The sequence below is a fragment of the Macrobrachium rosenbergii genome, chromosome 12 (genome assembly GCF_040412425.1).
Source record: "Macrobrachium rosenbergii isolate ZJJX-2024 chromosome 12, ASM4041242v1, whole genome shotgun sequence".
Taxonomy (NCBI): domain Eukaryota; kingdom Metazoa; phylum Arthropoda; class Malacostraca; order Decapoda; family Palaemonidae; genus Macrobrachium; species Macrobrachium rosenbergii.
The window spans coordinates 112,302,896-112,325,456 of NC_089752.1; the positions used below are offsets into that span (position 1 = coordinate 112,302,896).

General features: G+C 32.0%; 2 protein-coding genes across 4 annotated transcripts in view; both read left to right on the forward strand.

The window, feature by feature from the left end:
- LOC136843884 (uncharacterized) overlaps positions 1 to 7,840 on the forward strand; it is a 311,014-nt gene extending 303,174 nt beyond the window's left edge. The window contains exons 1-2 of one of the 3 annotated variants that reach the window (XM_067112759.1): positions 174 to 692; positions 5,856 to 7,840. In XM_067112759.1, coding sequence (XP_066968860.1) covers positions 593 to 692; positions 5,856 to 7,141 — 1,386 coding nt within the window. In that variant the 5' untranslated portion in view covers positions 174 to 592 and the 3' untranslated portion in view covers positions 7,142 to 7,840. Of the gene's footprint in view, positions 1 to 173; positions 693 to 5,855 lie in introns of those variants that run through there. The other 2 variants (XM_067112760.1, XM_067112761.1) reach the window with 2 other exon arrangements.
- A 3,893-nt stretch (positions 7,841 to 11,733) lies between these two features.
- LOC136843886 (uncharacterized) overlaps positions 11,734 to 22,561 on the forward strand; it is a 22,406-nt gene continuing 11,578 nt past the window's right edge. Inside the window, exon 1 of the mRNA XM_067112764.1 lies at positions 11,734 to 11,960. The gene's annotated coding sequence lies outside the window, so the exon portion shown is untranslated. The remainder of the gene's footprint in view (positions 11,961 to 22,561) is intronic.

Genomic DNA, 22,561 nt, shown 5'->3' on the forward strand with positions numbered 1-22,561 from the left:
AGCTAAGAAGTGCTATTTAACGAAAGATTACCAGACGACTTAACAGCCGTTTTCAAAAGAGGCCCAAAAACATTTTTGAAACGCCGACCTGCAACGCGGCGAGTTCGGAATTACGTCATACTTTTCGGTAATTGTTAAGCCAAATTAGGAGATACCAATTAGTAAGAAAGAGTCTTCGTCGACTCTGTGATACAGGTGACACGATCATTAGTCTAAGAAATATTCTGGGAGCATCATAAACCATCTTCAGCTGTAACCACAAGCATAGAATCGCTCCGGGTTGCCAGGCATACGGACACCAATCGGAGTGTCTCACGGGACTTGTTTATTCACGATTTTAAAGTTGAAAAAACACAGGAGACAGGCGCAGCGACATTCGTAGAATTCTCATCATAGACTTCCACCGACGTCCGTCAAACTTGTCGCTGAAATACTCAGGTACCTTAATCAGTTACTGTAAAGTAGAAAAAAAATATCCATTACAAAAGTGGAAACACGCAACACCGGAGCATGAAGGATGTTGTGATTCCTGGCTGCCACTTTCCAGTACTCTTTTCCAGTATTTAAACGGGGTAAGGAAACCCAGGAAGGCATGTTGGTCTTGGACACTGACAAGACAACAGTTTGGATCAAGACTATTTGTGTAGAGACGTTCCCCGTGTCATCATCTACCATGTTTCCGTGGGTACTCGGTAAGTCACTTCTTATTTTGCTTTGCGAGTGTGAATTATCTTGTGTGCTCAAAAGACCTTTTAACAGAAGTCGTATGGCTCTGCTCGGTTATCATCGGAGACCTCCAAAGTTTATCATTTTCCCCCCCCAACTAAGTCACAGTCTTCAGCTGAGAAACAATACTAACGCCGTGTTTATTTCGATCTGCGGCAGCGGTAAGAGATTTCCGAAAACCGATCGATAAGCGCTCATAAACACTACTAAAATTAACTGGGAAACTAATTTAGCAACTACCGTTCAGGGAAATGCATCTGTTAAAGAGGAGAAAATTGTGGCCTAGCTTTTTTTTGGGGAAGAAGAATATAGGAGGGTTTTAGGATACCGGAGGGGATTAGCGCTCCTAACCCGCGGAGCGGCCGAAACTACGAACTCCGGCCCGATATCGCCGGCCGAGAATTTCCTTATGAATGTTCAGTCTTGTGCGATTTCTACGTAATGGACTGTAAATTGTGTCGGTAAAAAAAGGCGAATTGAAAATTGCAGACATCCGTATTTTTTCAAAGTGAAAATTAAAGATATGCGCACCTCTGCGAAGTGTAAATTAAAGACACCCGCACTTTTGCTAAGTGTAAATTAAAGACACCCGCACTTTTGCTAAGTGTAAATTAAAGACATCCATATTTGTGCTAAGTGTAAATTAAACACACCCGTATTTTTGCGAGGTGAAAATTAAATATATCCGCTCTTTTGCAAATGGTAAAGTCCTCCGATTTTTGCTAAGTGAAAATTAAAGACATCTGTATTTTTCCTAATGGTAAAGTAAAGTCCTCCGTATTTTTGATAAGTGAAAATTAAAGACATCCGTATTTTTGCTAGGTGTAAATTAAAGACATCCGTATTTTTACTAAGCGAAAATTAGACATCCGTATTTTTGCTCTGTGTAAATTAAAGACATCTGCATTTTCGCTAAGGGTAAATTAAAGTCGTCCTCATTTTTGCAAAGTGTAAATTAAAGACCTCCATATTTTTGCTTAGTGAAAATTAAAGGTATCCGTATTTTTGCTTTGTGTAAATTAAAGACATGCGCACTTTTGCTAAGTGTAAAATAAAAACATCGGTATTTTTGCTAAGTGAAAATTAAAGAATTAAAGATATCCGCACTTTTGCTAAGTGTAAATTAAAGACATCCGTATTTTTTTAAGTGAAAATTACAGACATCCGTATCGCTGCGCAGTGAAAATTAAAGACAAGCGCGCTTTTGGTAATTGTAAATTTTTAGTTTTATATGAATGACCGCAGTGATCCTTAGTAGCAAATATCAGCAGTCACAGGACTAAGTGAAATACAAAATAGTAATTTCCAGTCCGACGTAGAATTTCGTAAACAATTTCCGTTGCTTTTATTTTCCAAGAAAGTCGTAAGTTTTTCGTGGAAAAGTGGATCCATTGGATTTCAGATTTACCCGCAGAAAAATAGTGATAATAATTCCTCATTACTTGCAACACGGGCTGGAAGCCTTGAATTTAATTGTACAAATAAAAAAAGAATAATTGAAAAAATGCTGGGTGTTATTTATTTTTGTGTAATGTTGCTTTTCTAGAATTTCCGATCAGTATTTAAAAGAAGGGTGTCCTTGACTGTAATTATAAAGAAAGGGACTTGTAATCTATACAGAAATAAAGAAAACAAATTTTAACGACAAAGTCAACGTATTAAAAATATATATATTTTTTTCAAGCGCTGCAGTTACTACAATTATCGAGAAAAATTACTAGAGAATGTTTTAAAATGAGGTTAGTAAAAGAATTCTTTATATAAAAAAGCACTGGACATTCTTAAGGTAATAAAAAAAATTAATTAACTAATGAATATTGTAAAATTAAGTGGGGAATAAAGTCCGTCATTTTAAACAACTCCAAATTTAATACCGAATAGTGGAAACAGTCATATGCCTTACAGAAAAATTATCAATAACAAGAAATTAATATAAATTGAAAAAATGGTTGTAAGAAAATCAATTTTATATTTTTGCGGCTATAAGAAAATAAATTTAGTATTTTTGGGCTATAAGAAAATAAATTTTATATTTTTGGGCTACAAGAAAATAATTCTATTTTTGGGACCATAAGAAAGTAAATTTGGGGACAGAGGAAAATAAAATTATATTTTTGGGGCTATAAGAAAATAAGTTTTATATTTTAGGGGCTATAAGAAAATGAAATTTTTATTTTTGGGGCTAAAAGAAAATCAATTCTATATTTTTGGGCTATAAGAAAGTAAATTTTATATTTTTGGGACTATAAAAAATAAGTTTTTTTATTTTTGGGGCCAGAAGAAAGTCAGATTTATATTTTTCGGGCTATAAAAAATAAATTTTTGGGGGGAGGGCTATAAGAAAATAAAATTTATATTTTTGGGGTATAAGAACAAACGTTTTATATTTTTGGGCTATAAGAAAGTAAATTTTATATTTTTAGGGCTATAAGAAAATGCTTTTTTTTATTTTTGGGGCCAGAAGAAAATAGAATTAATATTTTTGGAGCCATAAGAAAATAAAGTTTTTATTTTTATGGCAGAAGAAAATAAAATTAATATTTTTGGGGCTATAAGAAAATAATTTTCTTTATTTTTGTGGCAGAAGAAAATAAAATTAATATTTTTGGGGCTATAAGAAAATAAATGTTATATTTTTGGGGCTATAGGAAAATAAAATTTATATTTTTAAGGCTATAAGAAAGTAAAGTATATATTTTTGTGCCTATAAGAAAATAAATTTATTTTTTGTGGCTATTAGAAAATAAATTTTATGTTTAATTCTCACCATTACCGGCTTAATCAGTAATACCATTTCTTAAATTTTATTTATTTGGCATCGAAAGTGGTGTTATTATTCGTATAAGTTCAAATGTATGAATATTGTTTATGCAGGACGCACTGCTTATAAGAGTGAAGATTTTGCTATAAATGTATAATGTATATAATTGAATATATATATATATATATATATATATATATTATATATATACTCATATTTATTATATTTATATTATATATACATATATTTATATGTAATACACATTATATATATTTAAATATATATTATTTATATATATTTATATATATATATATATATATATATATATATATATATATATATATATATATATATATATATATATATATATATATATATATATATATATATATATACTGTATATATTCAGAAGTGTCTCGTTGCCTATGACAGTGGAATTAATAAAAGAAAAATAGAAATTGAAATGGCAAATGGGAAAGGGTGTTTTACACTGTCAACAAATTTCAGTAACCATCGCATATATATACACATTGCTCTGATCAAATAAGATTTCCTGGTTCAAAATAACTGATACCGAGAAGTGGTTTTATTCCGTTAATATTGCCGGCCGAATAAAGGTAGCGTTAATATGGTGCTGAAATGAATTTCTTTTTATTTCAAAGCGCTATCCTTGGTATATATATATATATATATATATATATATATATATATATATATATATATATATATATACATCTATAATATATATGTGTGTATGTATAGGCATGTGTGTATAGCCTATATATGTGTGTGTTATGTATATGCATATATATATATATATATATATATAGTTATATATACCTATATACCTCTATAAATGTGTATATATATATATATGTATGTATATATATATATTACATGTATATTATGTATTCTATGTATTTGTATATGGATATATATAATTATGTGTATATAAAATATAGAATGAGCCGATAAATTCATTCTTTGGCCACAATTACAGCTTAAAACGAAAACACTAGATTACATAAACGGTGGAAACGAACCCGTAAATGCCAAAGACATCATGAAATGACTGATGATGACGAGAAGTTAATGGAGTCATGTTTCATAAGTTTCCCCTCCGCAAATAATAAAGTAAAATACGGTTATCCTATGCCAAGAATCCTATTCCAATCCCTGGTTCCTTTCTCTAAGGCCACAATAAAGAGGGACGGAGGCTAATTAAAATGCAAATGAATGACACGTGTTGATAAATACCCTGTTAACCAGTACTGGTTCTATTACCAGTAAGGGTGTCATCTTAGAATACATAATTTTGTAAAGAAAATATCAAGCTAGTTCAATATATTATTCAATACTTTTCTTTGTAGTGCGACAAAAGTGGAAATTGAAGAGGAAACACTTTTCACGGTGGTTTTCAGAACCTTGTTCCTTTGCATTCTGCGAGAATTTAGGTACTAATCTTGATCGATCATAATTTGACACTGCTGTATTGCTTTTAGACACTTTTCTTTATTTGCTTTTACTGCTTTTCTTAAAGAATAGTAAGTATCCTTAAAATTGTAATTCAGCATTTTCTAGAGAGTATATTACTCAACTCCCCCCGCCAAAGGAAAGGTAGAGAACTTTTAATATGGGTTAATATAATGTTTCTTCATATTCTTAATTCAAAATCATCACAATACTTTGTTTATGAAGCCTCCTAATAGTTGTCAGCTACTAAACAAGCTCCACATTGCCTCCCCTGAAAGCGGAAATCATCTGTTTTGTCCAAATACAATTTATTTGGCGTAAAAATGCTCCCGCCAAAATGCAAAACAATTTTCTAGTTTCTCCGCCACCAAGAGGTAATTATACACATTATAGTAGTTCTAAATCATCATCGTTCCTGAAACTTAATAAACCTAAAGCTTCATGAGCGTAAAGTTTTATCAAGACGTTTCAAATGCTGGAATTAATGGTAACCCAAAATACAATACAGTATTTTCATTTAATTGTCTATACACTTAACTGTTATAATAACAAGGTTTAAAATTTGATGGATTTAACGACTGTCAATTTTTGAAAGTGACTTCTGACATCATGTTGCTTTAGAAGGTAATGGAATGAGAACTGCCTTGTTACCTCTCTTTCCAAGAGGTTTATTGTACCTAATGCCTCCTAATTTCAGTCTTTCAGGCTGTTACTCTAATCAAATTTGCATAGTTCCACTGTTAAAAGACCACTCATCCTGTTTTGTAATTACTTTTGCCATGAAATTAAAACCCTTTGAGAGAGTCAGGTCCAAAAACAGTAAAATGTAGAAGCATTTTGATTAACTAAGAAATCATGCAGCCAGAACGTTATTAAAACATTCCTAATTTTTCAGGTTCCAGCTTCCAACCCGCCCCCCTGTTCTTCAGCGTGAGTCATCAGATCGAGATTCCAGACCCGCTGACGATGGATTTTTCCTATCTAAATCCCATTCTGATTCCCACGAACGTCTTCAACCTCTTTCATTACACCACCACTGGGAGGCCATCTCAGTATGACCCGTCACTGGCCGTTAGCACTTTCCAGACGAACGCTGTTCAGGTTAATAACATTCAGCCAAACAACGCTACTTACATCCTTCAAATCGTGGGTAGCAATGAAAACCGTGCGAATGGGCTTTCCATCGCTCAACATCACAACCATGGATATGAGTTAATGAAGATAAGGGAGGCCCTTGAAGCAAATGAGAAGAGGAAGCTTTACTTCCCTGCTGCCCTTAAAATGGGCTTCAAAGAGAAGAGGAATTGGGCTATTCGACTCGGCGATGCTCACAGGGACTTTGAAGTCACATTTATGGAAGGAGTTTCTCGGCCATTCATCACCGTCAGAGGAGAGGATGCCGTGGACTTCCTGACGACTGAAGGTTTTGAAGAGGTCGTTTTGGACAAGAACAAGCAAAACTTCATGTCCAACAAGATTATCATCTTTGATGTGCCAACACACATTGACCACATGTCTCTTAAATTTGGCAAGAATATTTTGTGGGTCAAACGAAGATATGTCAAGCGCCAGCCAAGACCCCAACTCATCGTTTCGCTCAAAGGATCCATCCCCAACAAGTTTTTCGTGCCAACTCTTGGCTACAGGTCAATTGCTGTGGTCACCAACCTTCCTTTGTTCTGCCTCGGCTGTTCCAGGTGGGGTCATTTCAAAGATGAGTGCAACGAAGAAGCCTACCGCTGCAGGTTCTGTGCCGGCGATCACAATTCCTTGGAATGTCTCGCTAAGATCAAGAGGAACATACACATCCCACCTCACTGTTGCAACTGTGGCGAGGAGCACAACGCCAACTCGGATAAATGCCGGATGAGGCCTCATACCACATTCAAAATGATAACTCATCCCCCTGCTGACGAGACAATTCGTAACTGTGACTCAATTGCCGCTACAGCTGCATCTGCCGCCGTTGCCGCTGCCTCTGCGCTTGCAATCGAAAGAGACCAGATAAGAATTGCCCTGCTTCAAAAGGCAATGGTGGAGATTGAAATGCTGCGGCTGTTGGTGAATGAGTTGAGGAACCGGAATGCATTTCTGCTGCGGAATGACATCCGTCGCTGCAGCGAAAACACCAGCGGTGGCCGGTCTATCCACCCGTCAGGCACTAACAAGAAATTCTTGTAGATGTGGCGGAAGTGAGCAGTAGTGTCAGGAGGTTATGGTCTCGCTGTGTTACTGATATGCCTTTCTAGTTCTTCCAGGTGCAAAAAAGCACACTACTTGGTTATGTTACTGTGGTAAAAATCAACATGCTTATATTTTGTAATCAATAAGGAACACTTGAGCCACGGGAACTTAAATGCACCACTAACACTAATCTTAAGATCAACATATTAAAGGTCACTTACATACTTTAAGCTGATATTTTTAGTGTGTAGATTTAATGTGTAATTTTTAATCGTACAATTAAAGACCATTTTTTCTGCTCTCTGCAGATTTAAAGTGTGAAGCTAGCTTTATACATAGAGATTAAGCTTATAAAAGTGGGATTTGTAGGGCAGTTTTAAATATAATCCTAATTACTGTGCCAGTATTACACTGTATTAAAGATAATTCCCGGTGCCCATGTTGATTTTTTAGAAATAAGATTGCTTTTTATTGGTTATAGGTGCTCAAATTAAGGTCAGCTCTTCTTAACTTCTAGAATTAAATTTTTTGGTCCATATATTCTGTACTTCTTAACTTCAGTACACCTTAGATTAATCCAGCTGCCAGTATCTAAATAATAGTCTTGAATTATAAGTGCCATTGTTAATCATGTGTGCCATGTAACCTAGAAACTCAGCTTTTCTGTTATTTACCACCAATAAAAATCTGGACCAATTTGTGTTTCATTTTATATGATCCTGACAGGAAAGATAAAATTTTTGTGGTTATATATGTGTGTATATGTATATATATTGTGTGTAAAGTTGATTTCATTTTGTTCCACTGGGGGAAAGTAAAAAAAATAATTTAAGCAACCTGAAATATTAATTGTAAAACACTGAAGACGTCTTTGGAAAAAAAAGAAATTTTTTCTTAATCAAATAATATCAGTACCGATTCTCCAGTCCTTACAAAATTTATGAAAAACTAAACTGATCTAGACCAACTTACTTGAGCAGAGATTAAAGTCAAAAATAAAAAAATAAAACCATTCTAAACAATTTGAACAGACAAGTGTATACTCAGGTGTTCAGATATTTCATGTGAACGAAGCCCAAGCACAAACTCCATTATACAAAACTGCAAATAAATGTTATCGGGTAGTATAGCATTTCAGACTTGCTATTTATTATTTTTATTGCTCTGAAGATGAACCCTCTTCATATAGAACAAGCTCACAGGAGCCGGTGACTTGAAATTCAAGCTTCCGAAGGATGTCCGTTCATTCGATAGTAACAGAAGGTAATAGAAGTGCAGTAAGAAGAGATGTTATTAGAAAAACAGATAAATTAACAAATTAACATATAAAAATGTAAGTAAATTGTTAAGTAAATTATTAAAAATATGCAATGAGATTCTCCAACACAAATCACATGATTGATTCTCCCCGCTCCAAGTGATCGCTATATTACATTCTAGCTAATGTGAGGGTTTAAGATCAATAAATTAACAAATTAACATATAAAAATGTAAGTAAATTATGAAGTAAATTATTAAAAATATGCAATGAGATTCTCCAACACAAATCACATGATTGATTCTCCCCGCTTCAAGTGATCGCTATATTACATTCTAGCTAATGTGAGGGTTTAAGATCAATAAATTAACAAATTAACATATAAAAATGTAAGTAAATTGTTAAGTAAATTATTAAAAATATGAAATGAGATTCTCCAACACAAATCACATGACTGATTCTCCCCGCTTCAAGTGATCGCTATATTACATTCTAGCTAATGTGAGGGTTTAAGATCAATAAATTAACAAATTAACATATAAAAATGTAAGTAAATTATTAAGTAAATTATTAAAAATATGAAATGAGATTCTCCAACACAAATCACATGATTGATTCTCCCCGCTTCAAGTGATCGCTATATTACATTCTAGCTAATGTGAGGGTTTAAGATCAATAAATTAACAAATTAACATATAAAAATGTAAGTAAATTGTTAAGTAAATTATTAAAAATATGAAATGAGATTCTCCAACACAAATCACATGATTGATTCTCCCCGCTTCAAGTGATCGCTATATTACATTCTAGCTAATGTGAGGGTTTAAGATCAATAAATTAACAAATTAACATATAAAAATGTAAGTAAATTGTTAAGTAAATTATTAAAAATATGAAATGAGATTCTCAACACAAATCACATGATTGATTCTCCCCGCTTCAAGTGATCGCTATATTACATTCTAGCTAATGTGAGTGTTTAAGATCAATAAATTAACAAATTAACATATAAAAATGTAAGTAAATTGTTAAGTAAATTATTAAAAATATGCGATGAGATTCTCCAACACAAATCACATGACTGATTCTCCCCGCTTCAAGTGATCGCTATATTACATTCTAGCTAATGTGAGGGTTTAAGATCAATAAATTAACAAATTAACATATAAAAATGTAAGTAAATTATTAAGTAAATTATTAAAAATATGCGATGAGATTCTCCAACACAAATCACATGATTGATTCTCCCCGCTCCAAGTGATCGCTATATTACATTCTAGCTAATGTGAGTGTTTAAGATCAATAAATTAACAAATTAACATATAAAAATGTAAGTAAATTGTTAAGTAAATTATTAAAATATATGCAATGAGATTCTCCAACACAAATCACATGATTGATTCTCCCCGCTTCAAGTGATCGCTATATTACATTCTAGCTAATGTGAGGGTTTAAGATCAATAAATTAACAAATTAACATATAAAAATGTAAGTAAATTGTTAAGTAAATTATTAAAAATATGCAATGAGATTCTCCAACACAAATCACATGATTGATTCTCCCCGCTCCAAGTGATCGCTATATTACATTCTAGCTAATGTGAGGGTTTAAGATCAATAAATACACAAAGTACTGAAAAACTGAAAAAATATATATTTTAGTCTAAACAACGGAAACTGAAACTGGTTTCAAACGGCAAGATTTGGGTATTTTTGGCAAGGTTCAATTATTTTTATATGAGTATATTCCGGACTCGCGGGTAAATACTTTATATAGAAATAAAATGGAACGCTTATTAGTTATTGTTTACAAAATTTGCAAAAACACGGACAAATAGGTAGACAGGTTGATAGATTTGCCTTATATTAATATTACAAGTTTTAAGAAAAGATGAAAAAGAAAAAATTAAAATTACCACGAGTAAAAATGATAAATTTATGGAAAGAATTCAAAATAAATAGAAATAAAATTATAAAGACAAATTATCTTTAAAAGATAAATGTAAACAAAAATTAATAATAATACAAATTAGCAAATAAATGAAAATTATACACACTGTAACCGAGAGCGTGTTCGGTGAACGTCTGTATTTAGTAATATGAGTTGTAGTAAAAGATTATTTTGAATTGTAATTCACTGGTTATCGACGAAGTGGAAAATAATACAAAATACAATCATGAAAGATAACGAAAAAAATAAAAGAAAAAGTTGTTTCAAAATAAATAACGTGTTGTTAGAATTTGTCAAGGCAACTAATGAACGCGTTAACATTAACTATTTGGGGAATATATCTTCCATTGAGAGTAATCTCAATACTGATGTGTTGAAAATTCACGTACGTAATTATATCACAAGATTAATACACTGAACTCGCCTTTAATAATCGTACGCCAAATCGCTCACCGAGGAAGTTAACAAAGTTCATCTAGTTACACCTACTAAATATTAAGATAGCATTTTACCGGCAACTTGTTGAGTTAAAAATGGAGCAGAACGTGTTTTGATTTATAATGTGTGAAAGAGTATGAAGCGAACTATTCAAGAGGCCTTATCAAGTCATGTACATATCTCGTGTAACTATACAAAGTTGCCCGCACGAATATAATGTAATGTAGCCAAACCCGTAATTTCATGTATTGAATTCTTTTTAAATTGGAGAACTTGAAGATATTCAGTCAGTTAAAGGCATATACTTTAAAATCAGGTATGACACATCGTATCAAATGATTAGAAAACGATATTAAAATTTAACTGAAAAAGGAGAAATGTCCCAGCATCATTATCGAAATATTTGCCGAGAGTGTGACCCCCCCCCAGTTTGAATAATGTTTTTATAATTCATAAATATATATATATATACATATATATATATATATATATATATATATATATATATATATATATATATATATATATATATATATATATATATATACATATACTGTTTATATAACATCGTAGAATATATTCCTCCTCCTCGTGGCGCGCGAAGGGGGCTGAGCTACAGGGAGCGGAGCGCCAATCAGAACGCTGTACAAGACTTGATGTATACGAATTTAACCTGTCAAAAAACTCTAAACCCGGCATAGTTACGTTCGACAATTAGTCTTCCCGGACTTCCCCCGACATCTGAATGACCCCCGCTGCACAAACATCCAGCCAGGTTTCCAAATGGCTGTAAAATAAAAAACTTTCATTGTAAAAGTGGAGGCGAACTGCACTGGGAGAGAAGGATGAGAGACAATCCCCCTTCCATGTGCTGTTTCATAAGAGTCTTCCAGTACTAAAAGGAGGGTGGGCAAGGCTTGGAAGAGCAAACATATCTAGGACATTGCTTCGGCAACATCTTGGACACAGTCGAGTTTCCCTCAGCTTTCAGAGCTACCTCCAGGAGGCTTTGGCCACCCACTGACTTACTTCGTGCGTTTGGATTTTTGTGTGTTTTCGAACACAGTGGTGTCTTTATTCCAAAGGAAGTTCATTCTGCCGGGACAGTCTCAACGTTCGTGGATATTTCGAACTTGGTGCTTGTCTTCATTCCAAAGGATTTGTGGAAGGTGTGTGTCTGTTACTTTTGATTTGTGTTTGAAACAGTGACATCGAAACGGTGTTCGACCACTCCCGAATAAGTTCCCAAGAAAAGCTTTTATTTCAACTGAAGAAGAAAACTCTGCGTCAGTGTGATTTCGTTATGTTGAATGTGAAACGAGACCAGATCGTTCAATTCAATTATAACTGACTTCCCCGAGATATAAGTGACTTTTACAGTAAAGGCGAGAAGTGGCAGTTTCTAAACCTGTAGCGCGAGTTGGCTGCAAATTACGATTACCGCCAAATATCCCACTAACGTTGAATATCTCTCCTGTCAGTATTTGCGGTAAAATTGTACTCGCATTTCCAAAAAATCCGACATGAAACGATTCTGTAAAGTATAATAACCGTAAAAAGGACAAGTGAAAATCTTAGTCTTCTTGTATTGTCCGCGTCTCCACTTATTTGCTGAGTATCGAAAACTGGCTTTTAACGTGAAGTAATACCGGGCTGAAACGCGTATCATTTCCTGCTGCGGTTAGATTTTCATATCCTCGACTGATAAATTAGTGAACAGACTTTAGTTTGGCAGAACAAGTGTATCGAGTGATTATAGATTTGGAAGCGGAGAGATTAACGTATCTTAACGATGTTCCTACTTGATTTGTATTACGCCTGCGCTTTAAGGAGTTGCAGCCTTAAACATTTCTTAAGTACCGTACTGCTGAAACTAACAAAGGCTTGAAGTTTGCCTGTAGTTAAGATTTAAATGCTGACGAATATCGTGTTAAGTATTCAAAATAGCGGTTACCTCCGTGGAAAACCTAATTAGATTGACATTACAAACCCGGGCATTTTCATTTCAGCGCAAACGCCACAAAATCAAATGTCTAAGGTATCGAAAGCGGTTACTGTTTCAATAAAAAAAATGATAAACACAACCGAGGAATATTATAAAAATGGAGACATTTTCTTTATAACCTGATTCATATATTTTGCTAAATATTCGGAGAACTTAACGCCTTGAAGATAAACAATAACTGCAAGTAATGAAGATCGCGTTACTATGTCGCAGAGACTCTCTCAAAAACTGTTAAACAATGAAACGACTATTACGCTCAAAGGAAAATGTGAAAACTAGATTGTTATTACCGTATATAATGTAAAACAAAATACCGCAGATAACCTAATTATTTCCGACTAAAGAAACGTTTTCAATCTTTTCATTGATTTCGACGATATGTCATTAAAAGCGTAGCCAATATTATTTACTGACGAGAATGTCATTTAATATTTAATACGGAATGCAGAACCCAGAGTCATTGTAGGTATATAAAAATGTTTTTTTTTTACTTCAATTGAAGATCAGCAATAGAGAACTAACATTACTTCGGTGGAAAGGAAAAAGCAATTTATATTTCATAATCGTTCTGGAAAACTTTTTGTTCATTAATGGAGTGGTTGAAGTTTTCATAGATTACGATAAGTCCGTAGTCAAGATAATCGCTGTCTAGTTTTTTTTAAGCACAAATTTTTTAGTACCCTAGTTTTTAAATATTCTAACTTTTTTAGTATTCTATTTTTAAGTACTGTAGTTTTTTTTAACGATTCCAGTATATTTTTAAGTATTCTAGTTAATTTCTAAGTAATCTAGTCTATTTTTAAGTATTCTAGTTTTTTTAAGCATTCTAATTTATTTTTAAGTACTCTAGTTTATTTTTAAGTAATCTAGTTTTTTTAAAGTATGCACGAAGCGCAGGACATGGTGAACAGGCAAATGTTTTTAGCCTCAGTAAATAAACTTGAACAATAAATATACGCCCAAATTTACGCTAAAACTGAATTAGTGGAATTACTTATTTCTCGTGGTTTGTGAGTCATCTACAAGTCTAATAAAAAAGTTAAATGATCAAAATTCCATATTTGTAAAAACACGGTTTTGACGCCATTCATTCCCATCGGTAGTAATTAGCCTCCGGCTACCGGGAAGTGGTTCCGTATAACAGTTATTAGCTCGCTGAGATAAACAAAAATATACATACATATGTACGTATGTATGTATGTATGTATATTATATATATATAATGTATATGTACGTATATTCATTTGTTTACCTCATCAAGCCAATGAATGTTTACAACCGAACCGCTTCCCGGCAACCTTGGGCTAATTACCGAGCGTGCCATGCCTACAGATGGGAATCGGTTGCCATGTATTCCTTTTCAAAGGAAATAAATTTCTACTTTCCATTTCTCATTTCTTAAGTTATTCGTCACATATCTTTTCTATTATTCCGCATAAAGGTTATCTTTTCATTTTTCATCACAACGCCGTATTGCTGTCTTCATTATTATTGATTATGTTGTCAATGAATGAATGGATGGATGAATGAATGGATGGATGAATGAATGACGTCAAAACCGTGTCTCAAGGACAGTGAATTTTGATCATTTCACTTTTTTATGAGACTTGTAGACGACTTCCAAGCCGCCAGAAATAAGTAATTCCACTAATTCAGTTCAAATATATTGCCGTGCATATTTTTATTATTCAAGTTTATTAGGTTTTTTAGTGTTAATTATTCCACCCTTATGTCCTCTTGTTGCACGGGTCAATAGAACAGAAATCATCTGCTGGTTAATGATTCTCTCTCTCTCTCTCTCTCTCTCTCTCTCTCTCTCTCTCTCTCTCTCTCTCTCTCTCTCTCTCTCTCTCTCTCTCTCTCTCTCTATATATATATATATATATATATATATATATATATATATATATATATATATATATATATATATATATAAAATATATATATATATATATACTGTATATATATCTGGATTAGAGAAATTCAATCTTAAAAAAACTTGACCCACATACGATCCGATCACGAACTTCTTATATTTTAGATTGCCTGAGTTTTTTGGGTTTCTTGACACACTTGTTAACTTCCGCGAATTGCTTCGTTATTGCTGTATGGTTACTTATAAGTATGCATTCATTTCTTAGCGATTTTATTACAAGTGCGTGCGTGTAAATTTATACAGGATTTAATGCTTACTAAAGCGGAATGTTTTAATTGAAAGTATGGGAATGATTTAAAACGAAATCTGGACGTCACTGAAATTTTAGAGTGCACCTCGGCCGCTAGCTTAATATTATTCTATTCATATACGATTTATTAATCATTAATTTGGTGCTGTTATGATGTAAAAGTTATATATCGGCTTCAGTTTTTTTATAATTAAAGGTACTAAGAAATAAATGAAAACAATAATGTATTACCAATACATTACTCCTATTCTTCGGTTTAACCTCTCTATAGCGATAGCTGACGGCAAATGTTTTTAGCATTAATAAATATAAACTTGAATAATAAAAATTAAGCTCAGCATTATATTAAAACTAAATTAGTGGGATTACTTATTTCTAATGGTTTGGAAGTCGTCCTTAATTCTAATAAAAAAAAGTAAAATGATCAAAACTCACTGTTTATAAGACTGTTTTTCATTCATTCGGTCACTGACATAATCCGCAGTAAAGACAGCGTGAGGCATTGAGTAATTAGAAATAAAAATAAACTTTAAGCGGAATAATAGAAAAGGAATGCGATGAATAACTCAGAAATGAGAAATGGGAAGTAGATATTTATTTCCCGTAAAAACGAAAATATGACAAGCGGTTCCCATCGGTAGGGCATATATATATAATAAATATATATATATTATATATATATATATATATATATATATATATATATATATATATATATATACTATAATTAATTTGAATCCCAGAACTTTGACCCCGGTGATTTTGACTCCCGGTAAACTGAAATCCTGTTTCCTTAACACCCGGTCATTCGACACCCAAAATAAACAAATATCCTATTTAGGAAGAATATATTTTTGAAGTAGCGTAGGGCAATTACCTTCTTTAGGAAATGGAAATGACATAATTAGATTTTTCCGTAAGTTGAAGGCTTAGTTGACATTTTTTTTTTATTGAAGCATATAAGCAGCATTTAGCAGTTGCATCCGATCACCTGGCGGTATTAAGACGTCTTTTATAACCTTGTCTCATACCATTCAGAACACCCGTGGGGAAAGAAACTCCTAGATGACTAAAATTGCAATTTCGAAAGGCAGGAAAGAAACGCAGATGGATCGAAAATTCATTGGAAGTGTAAAATGAAGAGCGACAGCGAACGCCTATATATATATATTAACAGGCGTTCTTTTAAACTCTCCACTTCAGACTTCCAATGAATTTTTGCCCAAACAGCGTTTGTTTTCTGCCTTTCGAAAATGCAATTTAAGTCGTCTAAGTTTCTCTCCTCCACAGGTGCTCTGAATGGTATGAGACAAGGTTATGAAAAATGTCTTTATGCCGCCGGGAGCTCGGATGCAACTGCTAAATGTTACTTATATTTCTATGGTTCGAGTTTATTAGGTTTTTTAATTTGAATTATTCCACCCTTATGTCCTCTTGTTTCAGAGGTCGATAGAATAGAATCATCTGCTGGTTAATGATCTAATGATCTCTCTCTCTCTCTCTCTCTCTCTCTCTATATATATATATATATATATATATATATATATATATATATATATATATATATATATATATATATATATATATATATATATATATAATATATATACAGTATATATATTATATGCACTATATATATGTATATATTATATATATATGAATCTTGATTAGGGAAATTCAACCTAACAAAATCTTCACCCACATACGATCACGAACTTCTTACATTACAGACTGCCTAAGTTTTTTTTTTTTTTTAGTTTTTTGAGATACTTGTTAACTTCCGCGAATTGCTTCGTTATTGCTTTAAAGTTTTTATAAGTATGCATGCGTTTCTTAGAGATTTTATTATAAGCGCATTCGGGTAAATTTATACAGAATTGAACGCTTACTAAAGCGTAATACTTTAATTGAAAATTTGGGAATTATTTAAAATGAAATCTGGACGTCACTGAAATTTTAGAGTGCATCTCTGCCACTAGCTTAATATTGTTTTATTAATTAAAATTTGTTTCACCAAGGGTCAAATTTCCTTCATTCTATTCATATACGATTTAATGATCATTAATTTGGTGCTGTTATGATGGAAAGAGTTTTATATCAACTTCAAATATTTTTGTTACGATTAAAGTCACTAAGAAATAAATGAAGAAAATAATCTATTTACAATACATTATTCCTGTTCTTGAATTTAACCGCTCTCTAGCGATAGCTAACGGCAAATGTTTTTAGCATTTAAAAATAAACTTGAATGATAAAAATACGCGCATCATTATATTAAAACTGAATTAGTGGAATTACTTAGTTCTAGTGGTTTGGAAGTCGTCTATATAATTATAATAAAAAAAGTGAAATGTTCAACATTCACTGTTCATAAGACTCGAAGTCATTCAGGCATTCATTCATTCATTGACATCATTATCTATAATAAAGACAGCATACGGCGTTGTGATGAAAAATGAAAAAATAATCTCTTAGCGGAATAATAGAAAATGAATGAGGTAACTCAGAAATGAGAAATGCGAATTAGATATTTATTGCCTTAAAAACGAAAATATAGCAACCGGTTCCCAGCGATAGATATAAATAAAAAATATATATATTATATTACATGAAATATATATATGGTTCTAGGTATTTTGACTCCCCAGAACTTTGACACCGGTGATTTCACTCCCGGCATTTTGACTCCCGGTAAACTGAAATCCGGTTTCCTTGACACCCGGTAATTTGACACCCAAAATAAACACATAGCGTATTTAGGAAGCTTGTTTTTTTGAAATAGCCTAGGGCAATTACCTTCTTTAGGAAATGGAAATTACATAATTATATTTTTTCCTAAATTGGAGGCTTAGTTTAATTTTTTTTTTCAAGTATATAAGTAAAATTTAGCAGTTGCATCCGAGCTCCTGGCGGTATAAAGACATTTTTTATAACCTTGTCTCATACCATTCAGAGCACCCGTCGGGGAATGAAACTCTTAGAAACTCATAGATGACTTAAATTGCATTTTCGAAAGGCAGAAAACGAACGCTGATTGGGCGAAAATTTATTGGAAGTGTGAAGTAAATAGTGACAAATCACGCCTGTTAATGTATGTAGGCGTTCTTTGCCTCCCCTCACTTCACACTTCCAATAAATTTTTGACCAATCAGCGTTTATTTTCTGCCCTTCGAAAATGCAATTTATGTTATCTAAGAGTTTCTAAGAGTTTCATTCTCCACGGGTGCTCTGAATGGTATGAGGCAAGGTTATAAAAAATGTCTTTATACCGCCAGGAGCTCGGATGCAACTGCTAAATTTTACTTATATACTTCAGTAAACAAAAACATAGAGCCTTCAACTTACGAAAAAATTTAATTGTCATTTTCAATTCCTGCAGAAGGTAATTGCCCTAAGCTATTTAAAATAAATAAATATGCTTCCTAAATAGGTTTTTTTTTTTTTTTTTTTGGTGTCAAATTACTGGTGTTGAGGAAACCGGATTTCAGCTACCGGAGTCAAATACCGGGCGTGAAATTACCGGCGTCAAAGTTCTGAGAATCAAAATATATATATATATATATATATATATATATATATATATATATATATATATATATATATATATATATATATATATATATATATATATATATATATATATATATATATATATATATATATATATACCTACCGATGGGAACCGGTTACCATATTTTCGTTTTTAAAGGAAATAAATATTTACTTCCCATTTCTCATTTCTCAGTTATTCATCTCATTCCTTTTTATTATTCCGCTTAAACCTTATTTTTTCTTTTTTTATCACAACGCCGTATGCCGTTATTATTATTTATTATGATGTCAGTGAATGAATGAATGACGTCAAAACAGTCTTATGAACAGTGAATTTTAATCATTTTACTTTTTTATTAGAATCATAGACGACTTCTAAACCACCAGAAATAAGTATTCCACTAATTCAGTGTTAATATAACGCCGTGCATATTTTCATTATTCAAGTTTATTTCCTGATGCTAAAAACATTTGCCGGTTAGCTATCGCTACAGAGCGTTTAAATTAAAGAATACGAACAATGTATTAATAATAGATTATTGTCTTCATTTATTTCTTACTACCTTTGGTTATAAAAAAATATTTGAAGTCGATATATAAATTTTTACGTCATAATATCAAATTAATGGAAAAGCAATCGTAAATAAATACAGGAAGTCTGGCTCTTGATGAAACAAATCTTAATTAATGCAATAATGTTAAGTTAATGGAAGAGATGCACTCTAAAATTTCAGTGACAATCCAGATTTCATTTTAAACAATTCCCAAATTTTCAGTTAAAATAGAAAGCTTCAGTAACCTTTAAATTCTGTAAAAATTTCCACAGTTGCGCTAATAATAAAATCTCTAAGGAAATGAATGCTTAATTATAAATAACTATACAGCAATAACGAAATAAACTGAAGTAAACAAATAAATATACATCCATATATATGTATGCATGTATATAATATATACATATATTTATGTATATTATATATACATACATATATTTATAAGTATTTTGACTCCCAGAACTTAGACCCCGGTGATTCACTCCTGGCATTTTGACTCCCGGTAAACTTTAATCCGGTTTCCTTAACACCCGGTAATTTGACACCCAAAATAAACACATAGCCTATTTAGGAAGAATATTTTTTTTAAATAGCTAAGGGCATTTACCTTCTTTAGGAAATGGAAATGGCATAATTACAGGCTGCCTGAGTTTTTTGCGACACGTTGCTAACTCGCGCGAATTGCTTTGTTACTACTGTACAGTTATTTATAAGTATGCATTAGTTTTCTTAGAGATTTTATTATTAGTGCATTCGTGGAAATTTATACAGAATTTAAAGCTTGCTAAAGCGGTCTATTTTAATTGAAAATTTGGGAATTATTTCAAACGAAATCTGGATTGTCACTGAAATTTTAGAGAAAACTCTTCCATTAGCTTAACATTGTTTTATTAATTAAAATTAGTTTCGCCAAGAGCCAAGCTTCCTTTATTCTATTCATATACTATTTTTTATAATTATTTTTGTGCTGTTATGATGGAAAGAGTTTTATATCGACTTCAAATATTTTTATTATAATTAAATCCACTAAGAAATAACTGAAGACAATAACGTATTGACAATACATTATTCGTATTCATCAATTTAACCGCTCTACAGCGATAGCTGACGGCAAATGTTTTTAGCATCAGTAAATAAACTTGAATAATAAAAATATGAACAGAATTATATTAAAACTGAATTAATGGAATTACTTATTGCTTTAGTGACTTGTTAGTCGCCTATAGGTAATAAAAAAGTGAAATGTTCAACATTCACTGTTCATAAGACAGAGTCATGACGTTATTCACTCATTCATTGACATCATAATCAATAATAAAGACAGCATAAGGCATTGAATTATTGAAAATAAAAGTAAGCTTCAAACAGAATAGTATAAAAGCAATAAGATGAATAACTCAGAAATGAGAAATGGGAAGATATTTATTTCCCTTAAAATCGAAACTATGACAACCGGGTCGCATCGGTAGGCATATATATATATATATATATATGTATATATATATATATATATATATATATATATATATATATATATATATATATATATATATATATATATATATATATACCATATACCAGGGTGATTTCACTCCAGGTATTTAGACTCCCGGTAAACTGAAATCCGGTCTCCTTAACACCCGGTAATTTGACACCCAAAATAAATACATAGCCTACTTGGGAAGCATATTTTTTTAAACAGCTTAGGGCAGTTACCTTATTTAGGAAATGGAAATGACATAATTAGATTTTTTCGTAAGTTGAAGGCTCAATTTATATATTTTTTGCTTACTGAAGTATATATAAGTAATATTTAGCAGTTGCATCCGAACTCCTGGCGGTATAAAGACATTTTTTATAACCTTGTCTCATACCATTCAGACTACCTATGGAGGATAGAAACTCTTAGATGACTTAAATTGGATTTTCGAAAGGCAGAAAACAAACTCTGATTGGTCAAAAGTTTATTGGAAGTGTGAAGTAAAGAGTGGCAATGAACGCCTACAGACATGAACAGGCGCGCTTTGTCACTTCACACTTCCAATAAATTTTTGACCAATCACCGTTCGTTTTCTGCCTTTCGAAAATGCAATTTAAGTTATCTAAGAGTTTCGGTCCTCCACGGGTGGTCTGAATGGTATAAGACAAGTTTATGAAAAATGTCTTTATACCGCCAGGAGCTCGGATGCAACTGCTAAATGTTACATAAATACTTAAAAAAAAAAAAAAAAGACATGTAAACTTAGCCTTCAACTTACGAAAAATCTAATTATGTAATTTCCATTTCCTAGATAAGGTAATTGCCCTAAGCTGTTTCAAAAAAATATGCTTCCTAAATAGGGTGCTTGTTTATTTTCGATGTCAAATTACCGGGTGTTAAGGAGACCGGAGTTCAGTTTACCGGGAGTCAATATACCGGGAGTGAAATCACCGGGGCCAAAGTTCTGGGAGTCTACATACCGGCCACCGTATCTCTCTCTCTCTCTCTCTCTCTCTCTCTCTCTGTGTATATATATATATATATATATATATATATATATATATATATATATATATATATATATATATATATATGTATATATAATATATATACATATATATATATATATATATATATATATATATATATATATATATATATATATATATATATATATATATATATATATATATATATATATATATATATATATATATTTGTATACATACATACATACATACATACACCGATCAGAGAAATTATCAAGCAGCAGATGATTCTGTTCAATTGACCTGAGAGACAAGAGGACGTATGGGTGGACTTTAACCTAAAAATCCTGACCCTCGTGCGATTTCGAACTTCTTATATTACAGACTGCCTGAGTATTTTGGACACTTGTTAACTTTCACGAATTGCTTCGTTATTTTTGTATGGTTATTTGTAAGTATACATTAATTTTCCTAGAGATTTTATTACTTGTGCATTCGTGGAAATTTTAGAACGAATTTCATACTTAAGGTTCTATTTTAATTGAAAATTTGGGAATTTTCTTAAATGAAATCGGGACTGTCAAAGAAATTTTAAGAGTGCATCTCTCCATTAGCTTAACATTACTGCATTATTTAAATTAGTTTCATCAAGAGCCAGACTTCTTTTATTCTGTTCATATGCGATTTATTGATCATTAATTTGGTGCTGTTATGGTGTAAACAGATTTATATCAACTTCAAATATTTTTGTTATAGTTAAAGTCACTAAAAAAATGAATGAAGACAATAATGTATGAGCAGTACATTATTCGGATTCTTCAATTTAACAGCTCTACAGCGATAGCCAACGGGCACATGTTTTTAGCATTAAAAAATAAACTTGAATAATAAAAATATGCACAATTATATTAAGATTGAATTAGTGGAATTACTTATTTTTTAGTGTTTTGGAAGTCGTCTATAAGTCTCATAAAAAAGTAAAATTATCAAAGTTCACAGTTTAT